General features: G+C 38.6%; 1 protein-coding gene across 2 annotated transcripts; it reads left to right on the plus strand.

Annotated features, from left to right (window-relative positions):
• The first annotated feature begins 280 nt into the window (after positions 1-280).
• LOC311087701 (uncharacterized protein) lies at positions 281-16575 on the plus strand. 2 transcript variants are annotated; one of them, XM_084121107.1, is made up of 9 exons: positions 281-513; positions 844-898; positions 2403-2564; positions 6632-6817; positions 8435-8689; positions 8765-8851; positions 12126-12228; positions 12305-12349; positions 14020-16575. In XM_084121107.1, exons 1-9 carry the CDS (start codon positions 446-448, stop codon positions 16425-16427), a joined length of 3369 nt encoding a protein of 1122 aa, XP_083977233.1. In that variant the 5' UTR covers positions 281-445; the 3' UTR covers positions 16428-16575. The 2 variants fall into 2 exon arrangements, with proteins under 2 accessions (XP_083977233.1, XP_083977232.1); XM_084121106.1 differs by having other exon boundaries at positions 305-513; positions 6632-6823.
• Positions 16576-21091: the final 4516 nt, after the last annotated feature.

The following is a 21091-nucleotide window of genomic DNA, read 5'->3' on the forward strand; positions in this document are numbered from 1 at the left end:
AAAAACTCTAGAGATCTCAGACTTTAATTTTAACTTTAGATTTTTCACAGGCTTCTACAGTAGGCTATGCTTTTATTGATGGTGTAGTGAAAACTCTTGCTGTATGTATTACAGACACGCCCCCACAGCGGCAGCACACTATAGTGGTGTGTGTGTGTGCGTGTTCAGCGGGTTCCTTCTACGCCAGTGGACACGTGCCATATGGGGCCGGTCGGTTCTGGCTCGGATCGTCGGTCTCGTGCAGTGTCCGCCGTCACGAGCCCAGAGCCCGCTGTCACGTGATCCCCGCCGCAGCTGAAGGAGAGCGGACAGAGATTCAAGGAGAACGTCTCATTCACACGTCCTTATTTGACAGCATGCACTTCATAGAGAGTCGAAAGAATATTTCCAAAGCTATGCATTAACCCGCTCGTGTGACGTGTGTTCTGCAGATGATGTGTCGCGTATGAATATGATGCGCTTTATTCTAGACTGCCTGCGGCCGGCACGAGCGCGCGCTGCAGCCGCTGCCAGGTACACGGATGCATGATCCTTATCTTTATACATATAAGCAGCTGCACGCAGTCTATGTCTTTAAATGCGATTTAACCGACATCCTTCAAAAAAACATCACCTTGCACGTCGAGGTTAATTATGCACTGAAACGCCATAATGTTTGCATGTACTGTACGTATGATTCATCATCCTGACATCATCTGACACGTATGGATTGCATAATCTTGAACGTATGTCTGCAGTGATCTTGTGTTTATATGCGCTTAAACCGGAGCCATAGAAATCATACTTAAATCTTGCGGAAATGTTGGCATTCAGTTTGCTTTATTACGTGATTTATTGTTTCAGGGACACGGAGCTTCAGGCTCAGGGTAAAGACTCTTCTGACGATAACGAAATCAAGGTACAGTGTTATTTTCTGCACTATACACACAGGCTCTGTAGAAGGAGCTGCACTGATGAGCTCTAGCTGTAATTTACGGCCACTTAGTGCTTTCTCCCTCTGCGTCTGAGCGCGCATCTCTTCAGCGCATTACTCTGGGTGAAGAGTCTTTCGTCGATATTTGTTTTGCATAGCGTTTGATGTTAGATTTACTTTATTGTCATGATTGTATATTTTTAACAGTGATATGGTTTTCTCAAAATACAAGTTCCATGCCAGTCTTCTTTATTCGTGTGTTAGTGTTGGAGATCAGCAACATGTGTGATATACCATAGAGATAATAAATTAATGTTGTAACGGGCTAAAGACACCTTAAGAAAAATGCGCCATATGATATCTGGCACATTGATGCCGGCTGAGGTAAAAGCCCCTGGTTGTGATTCAAATACTTTACCTAAAATAATGTATTTTTAGCAATTGGGTTTATGTTTGTTCAAAATATACCAGGAACAGTTGTTTTATTTTGATGAATAAAATAATAAACATTAATTCAAAAAGTACACACGTAATAAAATAAGTGTTTTGCCACCACTGTCATTAAATAGGTTATAAATACATTATTAAAATACAGTAAAACGTAATTAAACAAAATAAACTTTCTGGAAGCTATGTATATTGGCGGACAGCGAACCCATAATAATTTTATATGGAATTATAGTACTAACACTAAATACAACATTTAAAAAAAAAAAAAAAAAAAAAAAATATATATATATATATATATATATATATATATATATATATATATATATATATTGACTACAAATCAATATATGACTTCAAAATCAAGGTATGTACCAAACCATTATTTTTGTGTACCGTTACACCCCTAGTAACCTAGCTACATTATGCATTAAAAAGTTTAAATCATGGACCTACATTTCACCATATTGACTGTTAGCACGCTATTAACAAATGCAAAGATCTCTCAGAGAATGTGTGTTTCTCAGTTATTTGAGAATTGCGTCTCTGTTTAAAAACACTGTTTGTAATAGAATTCTGTGTCAAACTCAGACCGGTTTTCACAGCACTTTTGGGGAGAAAAAATATCAACTTGTGGTAACATTTTATTTTTAAGTGTCCTTGTTACACGTTACATGTAGTTACTGTAGTAATAACTACAAATGATGCATAATTACCTGCAGTTAACCCTAAACCAAACCATAATCCTTAACCTAATCCTATATGAAGTACATGTTGATAATTATTAATACTTAGAACTTAATGTATAATTAATTACACTGTAATACTTAAAATAAAGTGTAACTTGTTTTGCGCTAGACTTTGGGTACACCCAATTTTTTTTTAAAGTTGTAGGAAGTTGGAAAAACTTTCTCTCATAATCTGCACAAAAAGTCATAGGACTTATGTGATAGAAGATGACATACAGTACGGCTGTTATTATTAGTGATAAGAGTTTAGTGATTTAGATCAGGGTAACATATCCTCATGAATATATCCTCAGGGTCTGAAGGATGAGGTGCATATGGAAGAGGAGACTCTCCAGACGGTCAAGGCTTTGTGCCGTGACACACAGGAGAGCATGGAGAAGCTGGAAGAGAGGAAGACACAGCTGAAGGAAGAGCTGAAGGTGATCTATGACCTCCAGAAACGGGAGAGGGAAGTGGTAAGCAAATCTTTAAATGATTTCTGGAGAAATGTTCCTGTTTAAAGGGATATTTCAGGTTAAATACAACTCAAGCTCTATACGGATCTGTATCCTACTGTCAGTTACCACAGAAATTCATTTTTACTCACCCCTCAAATCATTTTCATTGTCAATCTACAGTACATGTGTCAAACTGCGCTCCTGGAAAGCCACTGTCCTGCAGAGTTTAGCTCCAGCCAACTCCAACAAGTTAACAACACCTAAAGACCTGGATTAGCTGTGTTTAATCAGGGTTGGAGCTGAACTCTGCAGAACAGTGTTTGACGTCCCCGGATTACAGGCCAGTGAAGCCAAGGCTGCATTTACACTGGGACAAAAAAACACTTTACTCACTGAACCACTTCCAACTGTGGTTTTAAATCAGACACACATCCGATATCTGGACATCTGACCTGCGTCTAAACGTGTATATCTGATTCCCCTCGGAATGCCAAGCCACCGCAAGGCGACAGCGACACGGTTCCCACAGAGATCGCTTTTTAATGTCATATCATGAAGCAGAGGTGTCAAGCTCTGTAAATGAAGGCAAAAGATCCACTTGTGAGTGAAACAGAAATGTTTATTGAGTAATGCAGGAGATAGATAGAGATGCTGGTCAGTCGTCGTGGGCAGAGAATGATGCTGGGCTCGGTAACGCAGGCACGCAATGGGCAGATAGTTCAGGCAATCACAGATGATCCTCAGGAACACAGGAGACGAAAAGGCAAGAACCAGGAACGAAGTCTCAGGAACTGCAAGCACGGAGAATACCCCAGGAGAACACAAAACGATCTGACAGGACGAAATCACAGACAATAAATAGGACGCCAATCATGAAACTCAGCTGCCGCTGATCCGCTCATCAGCAGCGATAATGAGCCACACCCACCACACACACCCACCACACACACACACACACAACATAGCAAGGGCGAGTCTGTGATGTGCCTGTATGTGCTCACACTAAAACTATTTCCCACCCCTCTTTCCCCACCAGCGTTTTTCACCAAATTTCCATGGCCCCCATAATATTTTGTTCAGAATATCTGAACATGCAATTATAAAAAGAAAGAACAGAGCCTCTGGTTTAAAAAAAAAAAAAAATGATGTAATTGTTATGTTGTGTTATGTTATTATATAAATAAACGAGCAGCTTCACTATTACATACGCACGCAGGTAATTCAAACTCACAATTCATTCCCCCAAAAAATGAAATCTTACTGTGCTTCTAAACCAACAAATAAACATTACCGGTCTATCCATTTTCCGGTCTATATCGGTTCAGTCAGATTTTGCACTGCAAACATCCATGACAGATTTTAACTAATCCATGCTGGCAAATAATCATGGCCACACGATTGGTTGAATTATAAAATCATTTTAGTAAAGCTTTCCAAACCAACGTATTTATTAACGGATTAACGTAAACGCAGATATCGGATACCAGTCGTGTCTAACGTGAGTGTAAACTGGCAGGACAAAACATTGGATATGATCCAGTTATAAGATCAGATCTGTCCATTAAGACTTGCCGTGTAAACGCAGCCCAGGACGAGTGTGATGTCAGCTCTTCTTGGTTGATTAAAGACAGAAACATTACTGCGTTCTGGACCATTGGCGGAGTCATGCTGGCGGGAAGGCTGGCCAAAAGAGCACTGCAGTAGTCCAATCTTCAAATTGTAAGAGCTTGGATGAATAAGATGCGAGTGTACTTAAAAAGGAAGGCAGACTTAGACGTTTTTGTTAATGTTTCGCTTAATGTAGATACTCAAGTTTTCTGAAGCTATTTGATTAGAGATCGACCAATTACACAATTGATACATTTTTCTACTGGTGGGAAGACATCTGGTGGCTCTCTAATAGTCATACAAATGTCATTACAGCACAGTGTGCTCACAGGTAAAGTTAGTTATTTAATGCATCGTTTGTATTTACATTTACATTTATGCATTCAGCAAGTGCTTTTATCCAAAGCGACTTACAAAAGAGGAACAAAAGCAATCGTCAGAGAGCCAAAACTATTTGTAATATGCAATGCAAGGTTTATTAGACCACTAGATTAGGAAGCTAGAGAAGAGGAGAAATGCTGTGTCTTCAGCTGCTTCTTGAAAACATTGTAACAAATGAAGTCCCTGTTTCGGAACAAAACAAACTATCTATAGGTGTGAAAACGCCCTAAAACCCTAAAAAAAATATACTGTTACACATGTGTTTTCTTTCTCAACTGTTCACGTTCATTTAAGACAAAACCGACTGTGTTTACGAGGATATTTTGACATAATTTGTGTGAATTGAGTTCTCTTTCATGTCTTATTGTGCTTGAATGATTTTAAAATGGTTTTAAAACCACATTAAAATGCACAGATAGGAATTGATAAGCGAAATCAAATTTTTTCTTTTATAACAAGTATCCGATTCCTGAACTTAAGGATCCAATGCAAAAATTGGAATGAATTTTCGTTTCCCAACCCTAATTGTGAATGAACATCAAGGCATTGCTCGTTCACTGACCATAGCTGGTGGGAGGGAGCATATACGTGTCGGAGTGAATTGAGGTGAGGAGCTGTTGTTCCAGTGGTAGTTCTGAAAGCCAGTGGCAAAGCCTTAAATTTGATTCTGGCCACAACTGGGAGCCAGTGGGGTGAAGTCAGGATGGGTGTGACATGGGTTCTCTTCGGCTGATTGAAGACCAGACATAATGCCACGTTCTGGGTCATCTGCAGAGGTTTAGTCGTGCTGGCTGGAAGGCCGCCAGTAGAACATTGCAGTATTCCAGTCGTGAAATGACAAGAGCTTGGACGATGAGCTTTACCATGTCCTGACAGGAAGGGTCTGATTTGTGGATCTGCATGACCAGGCCATTGTTATTGTTACAGTGTTGTTATTGACTATTGGGAGGCAATATAGGCATGGGGATAGGTAGCAAGTTGGTTGGAGTTAGTAACTGGGAAGATTTGAAAGGAAACAATTACCTTTGGATGGCAGTAGAGAGAAGGTGATTTTGGACACCTGGTTGTATTCATGTTTTGTATGCACATGCTGGACCTTGTTTGGAGAAGTGATGACAATAGGACAGTGGTGGTGTGTTTTTGAATATTTTTTGGAGAATAAAGGAAGGCACTGAGCAATATGTGACTCTGGACCCCAAAACCAATCACATGGGTTACAATTTTGAAATTGAGATTTATACACGATATGAAAGCTGAATAAATAAGCTTTCCATTGATTCATTTCCATTGTCTGTTATGATAGGACAATATTTGGCTGATAGACAACTATTAGAACATCTGGAATCTGAGGATGCAGAAAAAATCTAAACATTGAGAAAATCGCCTTTAAAGTTGTCGATTTATGTTCGCGATTGTGCTGCATTCACTCACAAAAATAAATGTTTTATATATTAACAGTAGGAAATTTACAAAATATCTTCGTGGAACATGATCTTTACTTATTATCCTAATGATTTTTGGCATAAAAGAAAAATGGATAATTTTGACCCATACAATGTATTGTTGGCTATTGCCACAAATATACCCGTGCGACATGTGACTGGTTTAGCGATCCAAGCTCACATATTAAGGAATCTGAATTTATTGAAGTTAATTCATATACTCATACGCCACTCCCAAGTCACCTCTGGCTTTATTGAAAAGGCGTTACACATGGTTTTAAATCAATGGTAACTTACTAGAAATACTGCAGTATCCATTTAGTAACCATGGTTTTAGTAACCATAACAGTAGTATAATTGTGATTGCTATGGTTTTACTACAAATGCTATGTTAAAACAAGTATTGTTAATTTGTATAGGTTAGAGTAGGGCTTTGGTGTGGAGCTTCTGTTGTATTCATAAATACAGTTTACACATGCACACAAAAAAAAAACACAATATACATATTGCAGTGATGGCCCTATACTGTATGTTAGTAGTAGAATTGGGATACAAATACAGTTTACCACAATTTACTCCAGGTTTGGGGTACAAATAAAACATGGTCTTAAGTCGCTGCCATCTGTTTGTGTGTCTGACCTTGTGTGTGTGCAGCTGCAGAGCCTGCAGGAGGAGCAGCAGGACTTGGAGCAGACCGTACAGCAGTACGACAGCGAGCTGTGTGCTGCGGCTGAAGACCTGCTCCAGATCCAGCGGGAAGTGGCGTATGCCAGAGCACACGCAGAAAGCCTGCATGAACAGATCTCTCCGCTGCAGGACGTGTTCGAGGAGATCGTACAGGTCACAGTTCAGTCAGCATGTTCTTAGTCTTTTGCATATTTTTGGAACCAGTTCAAATAGACACTTCACATAATTAATTAACTAAGTGAAATTATGCTTTGGTATACAGTTTCATAAATTTAGATTCTAGCTTTGCTACATCTCTTTTCTACATCTAAGGTGTGGTGTGGACCCAAAACTCACTGTTTTCCTGTTGATCATTGTAAAGCTTTGAAACCTTCTGTACTGTGTAAAGCACTATAGAAATATAGGTGACTTGACTTGAGAGAAAACAATAGGTCAAAACAGCAACATACTTTATTTATATAAATATATATCCATACTGCATACATTTAAAAAAAAAATCTCTATGTAAAATAGTGTTTTCAAAATACCAACATTTCAGTAATAGATACCTCTACCAGTGAAATTTTACAATGACAAGGCCACTATTATAATTGGCCTACATCAACTCAAGTGAAATTGCAAAAAAAAAAAAAAAAAAAAAAAAAAACACGATTACAGGTGTATAACTGTTTTCAAAACAGCAGATGGCAACGGGTTGGTCCTGAACTCTTTCACTCTTGTCATATCAAATACTGAATTCCTTCAAAGTCCATTAATGAAATCTTGAATGTCACAAATTGTGTAAAGTTAGTGTGTTTTTTAACTGAAATAACTACAGTAAACTGAGCTGAATTGGCACAAAGTCTCTAAAACGCATTAGACATAATATCAAAGTTTCAGTAGTCTGTACCAATACCTGTAAAATTTCACAAACCAATTTCAATACCACAGCAAAAACGAATTTGCAGTGGAACACCCTCCATTTAACAGCTATTTTATGTACAACATTTTTTATGAATTAATAATTAATATAGATAATAATGCAAAGGGCATAACAGTGACTGTCTCTTTGTCGCCTTCATGTAACATTCTTAGTTAAATTACTCTGTTTGCCCTGTTTACAGGTATTAAGATGTGTTTTGGTCAATTAGGGATGTGCCTGTCACAATACGCTAAGAGTGTGTGAAGTGAATGAGTGTAAACTCTGTCCATCTTAAGAAAACATCATTTACATCAGAGTGAGTCCATCTCAGGCGGTTGAAAAATTGAAAAGTTGGTTGCTTATTTTTGCTCCCTTGAAGATTTCCGCTTGAGAACCACTGTTTTAGACCTCATTGACAAGCAAAAGCTATTGAACAGAATTTCTGTAAGAGACTGTTTATTTTTTATTATTTGTTATGCATATATTGATCTGTTCATTCTGTAAAGCTCATGAATAAAAGAGGCTTTTCTTCAGATTTGTAGTAGCCCTAGCTCTGTGGCCAGCAGAATCTCAAACTCCAACTTTAAAGTATAACGCTGCTATAGAGGATAAATGTGGACCTTTCAGCAATCCTGAGTTGTGCCATGACACAAAGATAATCAAACTAAGTTTAACCAAGTAAAATAAAATTAAAAATGTTAGTTTTGCTATACCAATATACAGAGGCAATCACTCAAACAAAAATTAGAACAATTTAAAATGGTCAAGCCACATTTATTGGACCACTTGAGATGGATTGACCCATCATTGACATTGCTCATGATTCTCGATGTGCAATCTCTTATGTGATGTTTTCTTTTTTTGAATAGGTTAAAAAGAAGCTGGGTGAGCTGGTTGCTGGCCTCATAACAGGTGAAAGTGCAATGACTGAGATGACAGAAGATGCTGATTGTGTGGGTTTGGACCAGGAGTTGGTTGGAAAAGTGGATGTTGTAGAAAGCGAGTGTGATCATGTCTACTGTGAGAAGATCTTGTCCAAACAGGAAAGAGAGGAAGTAGATTATGTTGAGCAGGAGAGCACCCCAGAGGAGCTTGATAAAATGCAGTATTCAACGGAGAACTTGGTATGTCCATTGGCATTCAGTGTGCTCCTAGTTGTTTATAAGTTTGTTGAACTCCTGATCTGTTATTGATTACAGAAGAGCAGTGGCTCGTCGTCTTTTACTGAGATCACATTGACGGAGGTCAAAGAGGAGGATGTCATGTTCAGATCAACCACTCCACAGGTAGGACACACATACACGGAGCTGGTACCTGCTGTTTTGCATTGTTGTGGGATGTGTTTAGTCAATTTTACTTTTGCCATATTCACACAATGTAAGTATTTCTAGAGCACATTTCTAGAGCAAACGTCACAAAGTGCTATACATCCAAATATAAAAAAAGAAAACAAATAAGAGTGACGTATATTTTAAAAACAAACAATCAGATAAAAAACTGAGGAATACAAAACTATTTAGACACAAGCAAGTTTAAACAAGTGGATTTTTAGCTGCTTTTTAAAAGTGTCCACAGATCTTAAGTCTATAGGGAGAGCATTCCACAATTTGGGAGCGACAACTCCAAAGGCACAGTCATCTTTAAGGCCCATTCACACCAAGAATGATAACTATAAAGATAACTATATTAGCGTCCACACCAGCAGATGTTATTGTTCTATTTATTCTAAGTGCACGCTTGTCTGTCACTTTAAATGCTCTTTAAAGCAGAATGGATTCTGATTGGCTGCCAATGTTTTTATTGTTCATCAGCTGGATTAAATCGTTCTGAAAGTGATTCCAACGATATTGTTTCTCTGTGCCGTTATCGTTATAGCTGTGGTTTGAACTCTGCTATTCTTTAATTTTGAGAACAATTTTTAGAACTATACTATACCTTTATTGTTATCCTTGGTTATCGTCCTTGGCGTGAACGGGAATGTTGTCTTTGGTCTAGAACGAAGGATGGCTTACAAGACCTGTTCAGAGGTTCTCAGATTCCTGCTGGAGTTATAAAGTTGCAACAACTCTTTTATATAATCAGGAGCTTGATCATGCAATGTTCACACTATCTCAAGAATTTTAAATTTAATTTTAAATTTAACTGGGAGCCAATGTAAAGAAATTAAAATTGGTGTTACATGTGATCTCTTTGATGACTTAGTTAAAAGCTTGGTGGCAGTTTTTTGAACCACTTGTAATCGTTTCACAGATTAATTACTAAGACGATAAGTAATGTTTAACAGAATAAGATAAAGTGCCAAGACTGTCCATCACCTTTGGGAGAACAAATTATCTGCCATTCAACCTTTTATAGAGTTTATGCAATTTAGAAGAACAGACAATTTTGAAATTTCACAAGGCTTAAAAGAAATATATAATTGAATATCATCTGAATAACAATGATAACAAACACCCATAAATGTACTTATTAATTGCCCAAGAGGCAGCAAATATAGTGTAAAAAGCAATCAGGCCTAAAACAGAACCCTGGGGAAAACCACAGGGCAGATATGCTGTTGATGAGTACTGAGTACAGAAAGACCTGTCTGATGAGTATGAAGAGAACCATTTCAAGGCTTTTCCAGAGATGCCAACACACTGCGAGCCTCCCAACTGATATACAGTGATCGACATTTTCAAAAGCAGCAGTAATATCTAAAAGAACCAGTACAGAACATTTACCTGCATCACTCATAGCGTATTAAGACCTCATTGTGCCCCTGGGCAACAGGCCCACAAGTGCAATTTCTTATCAATTTATACAATTTTGTAAGAATGAAAATTAACATGACACTTTCTTGTAGAATATAACACAAAAAATCTTAACTCTTTTATAGAGAGTCGGCCCTACAGCTCCATCTTGTGGCACACAGAGATTTAAAAGTCAAACTAATGTGATTGTCACTGTCATGAATATCCGATTCCAGCGATGAGTGGATGCGCTGCAAAAAGTATAAAGGGATTGTAAAAGATCGAAAAAGGATGTGACCTACTCACAGCAATCATCTATGCCGTTGACACCAACGAGATTCAAAGAATGGCCAGCACAGGGCATGTAGTGAATTAAAGGGTTTTGCATTTTCAGGTGCGCTTGAAGTCCGTTATATATACCAGACACATTGTTTGCATTATCATAGCTTTGTCCACGGCAATTTGACAAGTCCGACCCCGAGTCTTGCACCATTTTTAGTAAGGTTTAGCAAGGTTTTCACCTGTGTGGCTATGGAGGGGCTCAAATCCAAGAAATCTTTCAACTACTTTGCCCTCAGCACTAAAAAAAAAATCTAAAAATAAATGTCAACTGGTCTACATGAGAAAGATCTGGTGTTGAATCTACAATTACAGATAAATATTTGGCCTGTTGGATTTCAGCTGCTATGATGTTCTTAGTTTTCTCGCCCATTAATGAGATAAACTCTTCATCGATTCGCGAGGACAAGTTAGAGGGCTTACCTTTGCCCTTCTGCCCATGCTTCTTTAAATGTTCTTGTAAAAAGGTGTCAAACTCTGCAATCAGTTCAAGCAAACCAAGATAACTCCCGTTGTGTGGTGATCCCAGTTTTTCGTCATGCCCTCGGAATGGCCCTTCTCTCCCAAAAACTTGACAACAGCTACTACACGCCTCAAGACGTCCTTCCAATAGTTTTATCTCTTTATCTCTATCTGCCGGGAAATCGAAGCATCCACTGTAGATACGTGTTTGGCTCTGTTAAAGTCTTAAATTTAGATACAGTTCGATTTCATGAACTGTTTCAGTGGTTACTCTTGCTTAAATGTCTGAAGCATAGCCTGAAGCCCTACAGAAACTTGCCAAATCGAGCTGCACCCCTAGAGCCAAAGGCAACCTACATGCCTTATAAGCTTCAGATTTTGCATCTTATATCCAATTCAGATCAATTTGATTAACTGGCTCAAGTGGCTACTCATGCTCAAAAGAACAATTTGTTAAAGAATCACCATGGGGGTGACCGCATGCCCCCCTGATGGTTTAAATAGGACATCACCGGCGTGTTGTCCTTCCATCTCAGGGCGTGCTGGCCCTGAATATCTGGGAGGAGGAATCTGAGTGCCAGATGCATTGCTTCTGTTTCCAGATGTCATTTACCATGTCCTTTGAATCTTCAATCGGCCCTCGACCATCGCATACAAAGGTGCATCCATGCATTTTGTAAATGTGTGAGGAAAGAGTCAGCTTTGGTATCCCGCAGCTTTGTCGTTCTCGACTGCTTGAGGTGCACACTGTATAATATAAATAGGTACTTTTTTTGTGTGTGGCTGCTGCATGTCATTGACCAATCGGAGATGACATTATTCACAACCACTATGTTCAGCAATGCTCAGATTAAGGAAAAACAAAGTGTAAAAAATAGCGAGTAACTATAAAATCCACTCTAAATCAATCTTTGAAAAAAAATCAGTTTTTACTAAATCAATTGTAAAACTGAACAAGAAATGTTTTTTTTTTTTTTTTTTTCTGATACTGGGCACTCAATAGCTTATGGTTTCTCTCTTGAAACAGTCTGATTCTTCTGATATGGAGAAGGAAGACTTTGAGATTGTTCAACCCAGTCAAGCAACAAACAGACAGTTTGACTTCTTCCATCCAAACCCCTTCACTTATGGTGAGTGATTGTTATGGCGTGATTGTTTATGGATTGTACATTTACATGTGTATAATGATTTTTTAATGATTTCCAGGTGATGTATTTGGAGATGACCATTTTCCAAAGGTTGATGTGACAGGTTGGTAACTTTGTTTAAAACCTGACTTTTTTCCTGTGATGATGTGTACATATTTAAAACAAAGTTTTGAGTAAGGTTTATTCAAACTGCACAATAACAAAAATGCATTAGTGTTAGGGAATCTTCTTTAAAGCTATCTTCCAATGCTACCAACTACTGATTTAAGTAGCTAATATAGTTACACTGCAGTTACTTAACTACAGTCATTTTTGCAGAACAGTGTTTTATAAGGTACAAAACAATAAGGAACTCAATTAGGATGAGAGCATTAAACTAGAACAAACAAATTTACCCAAAATGTGTAATAAAAAAAAGAGTAACAATGTAATCCATGTAACAGAATCCAGTTCATTATGCCAAATATATCATTACAATGGATAATAATGGGGCTTTTCACACTACTTAACCATGTTATCTTTTAGGGAAGAAAAATTAACATTTGTAATTTTAAAAGGGGGTTAGAACCGTTACGAAATCCTGCTCCCTGATTTACTTCAAGTAAAATCGAAGAATGAACTGATGTGACGTAATTTTAAACCAAATCAGGCCGAAACAAACTTCATTTGGAGTTTGTTTTGGGAGTTCGCAACAGCTTGCCAAAGCGAACTTTCCGGAAAAGTTCTCTACGGCTGGTAAACACCTTTGTACTACCATTGATCAGTTGTTGTTTTTTTTACCCCTAAGCAAAGAACGAACAAGAACTTCGCCGTGAGTATATCGGGGCCTTAACACTGCTTTTGTGGGGTAGCTCCACATTGCAGTTCCAAAGGTAAACAGTATGGTGTGATGATTCTTACATTTATGGTGAAAACTTACAAACTGGGTATAGACAGGAATATAAGAGCCCAAATGATGAGTGTAACACAGTATGTTGTAATGGGAAGAAGGAGGCGGGAACCGGTGAACGTTCAAAATACTTAAATAAATAAATAACAAATAACAAAACGAAAGTAAAGGCAGCAGTCCGTCACGGACGACTGCTGCCACATACAATAAAACAGAAACAAAACACAACATAAATCCAGGCCTGTCCTCTCTCGTTCTTTACTGTCGTCGCTCCTCCTTTTATGCTTCTGCTCCTCCGTGAGAGATACGAGACCGGTGCGTCGCGCCATTAGCGTCGCTCATTAGCAATCACCCTACCGGCCTCGCGCCACTCTCTCACGGCCCTCAGCCTCGTCCTGCTTGCCACAATGAGCATGTAAAAAAGTTAACCCAGGAGTTTACAAAGGTACCGTGCAAAACTTGAATTTCCAGGATTAATTACTATCCCAGGGAAAAGACTGAAGTGAGTGGAAAAGGATAACCCAGGATTCCGTTAACCCATAATTTTAGAAAAAAACAAGGTTAACGACTTTAAGTGTGAAAAGCCCAAATTCTGCACAGGCGTATCTACATGAGAAAAGGTTTGATTATCACCTTTGTTTGCTCTGCTGTATAACTGCTTCTGCAATACTATTTAACTTAGAAATCATAGATACTAAAAAATGTGCTTGTTACTGGAAAAGTTACACTGCTTTGAAAAGAATTTAGCTGATGATAAATGGGTATACGTTTGTTGCACTGCTACTTATAGTTAGCTATTCCCAACACAGAAACGCACTAATGGCAGAGAATAAGAGAGTCAATCCATTCTCAGACAGTGACTAATATGGTGCTGTTTTTCTCAGAGCAATTACCAAGGGACCCGTTTAAAGGCACAGACCCTTTTGCCTCTGACACTCTCCTGGTTAACATGCCAGAGGAAAAGCATTGTCAGGATGACTTCATCACTGCAGAGAACAGTCTTCCGGACACTGTACACTACCCTCTCCAGTCCTCTGTAAAAGACTATGGTACCTTTAATACTCCCATCAACATGCCACTAGTTGCTGACTTCAAAGAGTCCACTGGAGAGCTTGATTGTGTGTCCATGTCCACTGAAAACAGGAGTCTTGAATCTTGCAGTGACACCAATTCTGGTGTACAAATAAATGCCAAACAAGACCAAAATCACGATGATGTGCAACCAGATCTATCAAAAGAGGCTCAGTTCAATGAAGAGTGTGTCCATGAATCTGGCTCTAGTCACAGTTCTACAGTGTTTAATTCTTTTGATGCCGATTCCAGTATATTTGCTGAAGCTGAAGAGCTGGAGGACAGAGTTGAAGTTCAGGATGGATCCAGTTTTATTAAAAGAGCTAACTCACTGTGTGGTCTACAGAGAATCATTGCAGGGTCCTATACTGGGTTTCCTCTAAGTCCGTGTGACCCTGAGCCGCTCCCAGGCATAAGTGATATTGAGAAGATTTTTGAACATCATATCTCTTCTGAACAAAATGCTGTAAATTACAAAGATTGTTCTCATTCAGAACCTGGAAATACTGAGAGTTTCTCCAGCGATCATAGTCCAGGTCCTCTGTGTGAACAGTTGCATGATATAAATAGTAATGCCTCTACTTCTCCTTCCATTTGTGCTTCTCAACCCTCTGCTTTAGATGTAAATGACTACAAATATGGAGATATGTTCTTTTTCACTGTGAGATTAGATCCTGGTAGCCCTGAACTACATAATCATAGTCCAGTTTGTCCTGAGCCAAATGAAATAAAGAAAGATGAGTCCCACGAGCAGTTGCCTTGGAAGGATCCTGCTTTGAGCCCTGAATTCAATGATATAGATGAATTTGAATGTTGCAGTCCAAAGCCTGAAGACACAGAACAACACAGCCAGATTACAGAACAGAATGACCAGAACAATTTTGAGAATGTGGAGCAGGAGATCACGACAAACAGTGACCCTCCTAAATGTAATGAAGAATTAGGGTCTGATTCTGTGAGGGCGGATTTACATATTCCATGTCTTACATTTGAGGATTCAGATGCTTGCCAAAGCCTGTCTAATTCAGAGTGGAATGACCAATGGAAGGCAAATCTCACTGCAGCTGAACATGTTCCTGATTCATCATTCCTGGATACAGATATTAGTACACCAAATTATCCAGTTCAAGACCTCTTTTGTCTGCAAAGTAAGACAGATGTATCAGCTACTGACCAGGTTTTTGTCTATGAGCAACTCATCCCGGAATCCAGTAGTTCACAACAGCCCAGCCCGTCTTGCTCTGAAACCTTGGCCATGAGTAAATTCGAACTACAGTATTTTGACCCATTCAGTCCTATACCTGCTGAGCCAGTCGATTGTGCATCTGAATTAGAAGAAATGAACACTGTTGTTCATGAAGCTCCAAGACTAGATTCTGGTTATCATGAAGTTGATACTCCTGCCCCTTTTAGTCCAGAACCTACTTACAAAAGCAAATGTAGCATTGACTTTCAAGGCCAAGGTTTGGAAACCAGTAAGCAGAGCAACTCTGAAATCCATGTCCCTGATCCATTCAGTCCTGAATCAGTTGATACAGGTATATTTGACTCAGAAACAGAAAACTGTGAGTCTGGTAATATTATTACAAAGTGTCACTTCTTCAGTCCTCAACAAGTTTACACAGATTTAAATAATCCAGAGGACAAGCAGATGTCTTTCATCAATACTGTGTCCTGTGATATGCTAAGTGATCATCTCAGTGGATCCGAACTTGATGATTGTTACGCCTTTGGTTCTTGCCCATCTAATGAGGAGAGCTATGCTTATAGTAGTGAGGAAAATGTAATTACTGGACCCATCCGAGATGGATCTGATGTTTCTGGAGAATTCAAACCTAGCTCCATGGTGTCAAATGCTAGTCATTTTAATCAAGTAATCCACAGCGGTTCTGAATGGAGTACCTCTGAAATGAGCCTTCCCAACCCTGAGGCGTTTGACCCAATGAAAAACAACTTTTTTGATTTTAATACAACTGATGTTGGCTCATTTGTGACCAACATAAGCCAAGAAGCTGAAGAGGCTACACATTGTGCTGGAAAAGTCACTAAAAAGGCTGACCTTACTGAAATTGACTATTTCTGTACTGAGCTCAGTAAAATGGTATCCTCAAGTTCATCTGATTCTGTTCAACAAAGTGTTGCTGAGATGTTATTTGGCTCGGATCCGGACACCTCAAGCTTTTACCCCTGGGATTTTGAAAAGCAGCAAAACAGTTGTTAGTTTTCACTCACCATGTGCTTTAATTAATCTAATTAAATCACAGTTGCATTTACATTTGACTTTATCATGGTTATATCCAGTCAAAAAAAAAAATGTGTAAATGTGTTTGTAAATGTGAAAATGTCTAACCTTGGACTGCAAATTGGCGGTCAACCTCATGTGTCTCACTTTTGTAGCTATATTTCTAATTTCCATTTAGTTACAGTTATGTAGTGTTTACATTATATTATTTATTTATTTGTTTATTTATTTTTTCAAATGCCAATAATAATCAAATACTAACAGCTGATATGTAGCATAATAAATATGTAACATTTTAAACGTCCTCTGCTGGACTTTGGAGTTATGTCCATTCAACATGAATTTCCCATGGCATGCTTAGTAAACGGACAGATGAGGCACCAAAGTTTCCATTTTGAGGGAACTTCGACACTGCATCATTACATTACTGCTATGGGAACGTCTTGTCTGAATCACGTGTGCACACATGCCAATCCCTTTGGCCACAGATGAAGTCAAGTGACACTATGTGCACCCCATGGTTTGGGTCCTGTGTCTGTTGAGGCAGCATTGGCGACTCAGATCATAGGGTTTGCTGATGGAGCTGCTGGATGAGCCTGAGACAGGCACTGCCCTTTCTCTTGCTCTTTCCAGACTCAGAGGGTCCCGTTCTGGACTTGGAAGCTCACTTTGTGATTTCTTCCGGTCTGGACAAGGAGCTGCCTTCTATGGGGTCCCGTTTTGAGGAGCTAAATGTTGAGGAAGGTTCTAGATCAGGTGCAGCTGGCGGGCAGCCGATGTTAGGCTAAGTTAAACATCGTTTGGTCCGATCAGGCGCCTCGTAAACTGGAGGAGCGCTTCCTTACAAGTGGTCAGGCACAGCCACTAAAGAGGAACTTCCGCTTCTTTCCTGACCTCCATAATGAGATCCGCATTGCTGTTGTGTGTTGATCAGAAATCAGAGCTTTGACAAGATTAATATCAACTAAAATACTTAATCATACAGGTGAAAATTTGAATATCGTGCAAAAGTTCATTTATTTCAGTAATTCAACTTAAAAGGTGAAACTAATATATTATATAGCCTCTGCCTCCCGTCCCGAGTAAACCTCTAGGAGGGAGAAGCAGAAGGTGCTCTCCACTATGGTAAAGCAAAAGCAGATTCCGTTGCTTAAGCAGGAGTTAAAGTTTTTAACTTTACAGGTTTTTACAGCCTTTACTTGCTGGTAACCAAGTACAACAGGGATTTGCGTCCAGTTCTCAATCTACGTCTTTTTAACCATTCTCTGCAGACGTACAGGTTCAAGATGTTGACTTTGACAAGCTTATCGTGTCTAAAATTCTATCTGAGGATTGGTTTGTCACGACAGACTTTAAGGACGAATACTTCGACATAGACATAGAGATATTGCCTGTGCACAGGAAGTCCCTGAGGTTTGCTTTCGGGGGAAAAGCTTACCAGTATTCTTCCCTTCAGCCTAGCCTTTTCTTTTCTTTCAGTGCAAGTGCGTGGATTTAGCTCTGGCTCTGTTGCGACTCCAGGGCAATCGTGTTCTAAATTATATAGACGACTGGTTAATATTGGCTATGTTGGAGGAGTTGCAGGTTTGACATCAAGATGTCATCCTTGCTCATCTAAGGAGCTTGGATCTAAGACTAAACCACAAGAAAAGTGTTTTGTCACCAATCGAGAGGACTACTGTGACTACATCAACTACCATTTCCATTCTCGCCATGGTGGGAAGCTTGAGGCTAGGTCAGGAGATTTCCATCCATCAGTGCCAGAAACTGTTGTGTCTGATGGCTGCAGCCACCAAAATAATACCATTGGGATTGCTACACATGAGGCCCATCCAGTGGTGGCTCAGGAACAAGTGTTTTCACCCCTTATGAAGTCCTATGCTTATAATAAGGGTTATGCGCAGAGGGCTTTGTGCCCTTTCTATTTGGAGTAATCCCCGGTTTCTCACCATGGCTCCCTCTCTCGGGGCGTGTTGCCATCGCTAAACAATAACGACGGACATCTCTGATGGGATGCTGTAAAGGCCCTCATTTCATGTGGCAAATCAAGTGCCTGGAAATGAGGGCTGTGTTGTTGGAATTGAGACACTTCCTCCCAGATCTCAGGGGCTACCATGTCAGTATTGCGGTGTGGGTTATAATGTTTCTACGCATCAACGCAATGACGCAATGTTCCCTCGATAGGGAACGTCTCAGGGTTACTAATGTAACCCGATTCCCTGAGGTGGGAACGAGATGCTGCGTCGTGTTGCCATACGCGGCTTCTTCAGACAATAGAATCTGGTGATGCTGTATTCAGGCACCGTTTTATAGATGCAAGTGAAATACTGTCTAGTGTCTTCTGACTTCGTCCATGGTGCGTGTGTACACTTGATTCCCTACAGAGGACAAAGCAGGTATAGAAGAGAGATGGATGGTTTCCTACTGAATTAACTGATTTTTAAAAATACTAACTGAAAGAAAAGTGTGTTATGGCACTAAATGTCTGTTTACATGTCATAATATAAATATAATGTGACTAGCTGTTGCAAATTTGATCACATTACAAGCTTGGAAAATGTATAACTTATGAAAACCAGAGTAATAAGAAATACTGCATCCTCATTTTCATTTTGAATTATATATACATTTTGCACACAGAATTTGAAATTCTTTCAGACAGTGTGGACAATATCTAGGTCTAGATGATAAATCACCTCAATAAAAGCACCTCTGTAGAGGGATTTAAAAGTGTGTTTCTGATCAAGCTAACGGGTGAATGAAGACAACAGCACAGGTGAGAATATATGCCCCACAAAACAAGCCGGAGCTAAAGATGGCGAGTAACCAGAGTGCAGTCTGGACGATGGGGTGGGGTGACACATTACAACCAATTACATTGGTTTATAAAACAGCAGAATAGAAACATTTATTTTGAATGCTGATTTTTTTTTTATTATTATTATTATTGTAATTTATTGTATTGTATTTTATCAATAAACGTTCATATCACTTCTCTGCTGAATATTTTTATCTAGTTTTTCACTTTTATTTTATGCACAAATTAGCTCGTTGTAGCTCGTTTAAAAAGAACCCATGTAGGCAATAGTATTTCTCTATAATCCACAAGTATCACTGTAAAAAGTAACTATGTAAAATAGAACTATATACTTTACTGAATACCCATTTTGCTTTTGTTTAGAAATTAATCATAGTCATCACTTGATAAATAAAAAGTATCACAGTTAAGGTTTTTTTTACTCTCCTTCTTAAAATCTTAAAAAAGTCCTCACATTACCTTTTGCAGATTTACAGCTCCAAGTGATTTTTTATTTGCTAGTTAAGCAGCTATATGGCATAAGTGTTAATAATTGAATCTAATTCCAGTCCAGAGCTTAAATTTATTAAAAGTCTTTGGGATGTACTGGAGGAGACTTTACAGAGTGCTGGACTCTTGCATTGTCAATTCAAGATCTTGACCAAACATTGATGCACCTCTTGATGGAAATAATATCACAACATTTATTTTACAATTTGAGCCTGATGAATCTAGAATTAAATGGCAATGCAAATTACCTATTAATTGTCATTTAAGTGAAATAACTGAAATATACAAGCTTTATAAAAATGATCATTCTATAAGAAAAATTCAGATGGCTCTTCATATATATATATATATATATATATATATATATATATATAGATAGATAGATAGATAGATAGATAGATAGATAGATACAGTATATACATATATAATGTATTTAGTTTCATTATTCAGCTCAGTTCAGTTCAGTTCAATGACAGTTCAGTCTCCTGACTATGGAGGCAGAATAGTCTCAATTATAATTCACACAAAAAACATGATTCACACATGCGTAGAAAATTTCACATGCATGAACCCAAATTCACATACACACAAAAAAAATTAATGTGCGTGAAAAAAAAAAAAATATTCACAAAAAGCAATTCACATGCGCAAAATAAAATTGTATATTCATAAAATACATTTCACAAATGCAAAACACAATTCGTAGATATACAACTGTGCACAAAAACCTTTGAATGTTTAAAATGTGTGTGTGTTTTTGAGACTTTCCTGGCAGCGCTCTCCTCCTACACAGATGAGTCATACTCTTTAGCCAATCAGATTTAAGCTTATCAATCAACCAATCAGTATCACGTAAGGGCGGGTCTACCTGCATGTTACGTCATCAGCTTTCGACCAGTTCATGGCTGAACAGAGGTATGTTTATTGGACACATCTCTGCTTACACTTGACTACAACCATTCAGGCAGGCTCTACTGAAGACAATAGTGTCGCTTTTATTTTGCAAATAAGATTCGATGTTGCAAACGTTATCCGTTTTTTGACAAAAAAAAAAGATTCAGCTATAAAACAGAAGACAATAGGCTCAGTTTAGTTATTGTCCTCATCCAGTAGTGTTAATGCAGTTAATTAGTAGGCTAATTTTGCTGAAAATTAAGGCTCCCCAAAAAAGCAAGCCAGAGAGGACAGTGGCAAGGAACCCAAACCCCATCAGAAATGGAGAAAGAAATTAACCCTGATGCAGTGGATGAGATATTTTGTGTAAAACATCTCTTCATATTATAGTAAAAAAATAAAAAAATAATTGGAAAATAACAGATTTCAGTCAAATCAGAAA

The sequence above is a fragment of the Abramis brama genome (genome assembly GCF_963993115.1).
Source record: "Abramis brama genome assembly, chromosome: 7".
NCBI lineage: Eukaryota > Metazoa > Chordata > Actinopteri > Cypriniformes > Leuciscidae > Abramis > Abramis brama.

Bases quoted from the DNA above. Each gene is read 5' to 3' on its own strand.
- LOC311087701 (XM_084121106.1), top strand. From the start codon at position 446: ATGAATATGATGCGCTTTATTCTAGACTGCCTGCGGCCGGCACGAGCG. The intron at 8,690-8,764 runs GTATGTCCATTG...TATTGATTACAG, and splicing joins AGTATTCAACGGAGAACTTG to AAGAGCAGTGGCTCGTCGTC. The intron at 12,350-14,019 runs GTTGGTAACTTT...TGTTTTTCTCAG, and splicing joins TCCAAAGGTTGATGTGACAG to AGCAATTACCAAGGGACCCG.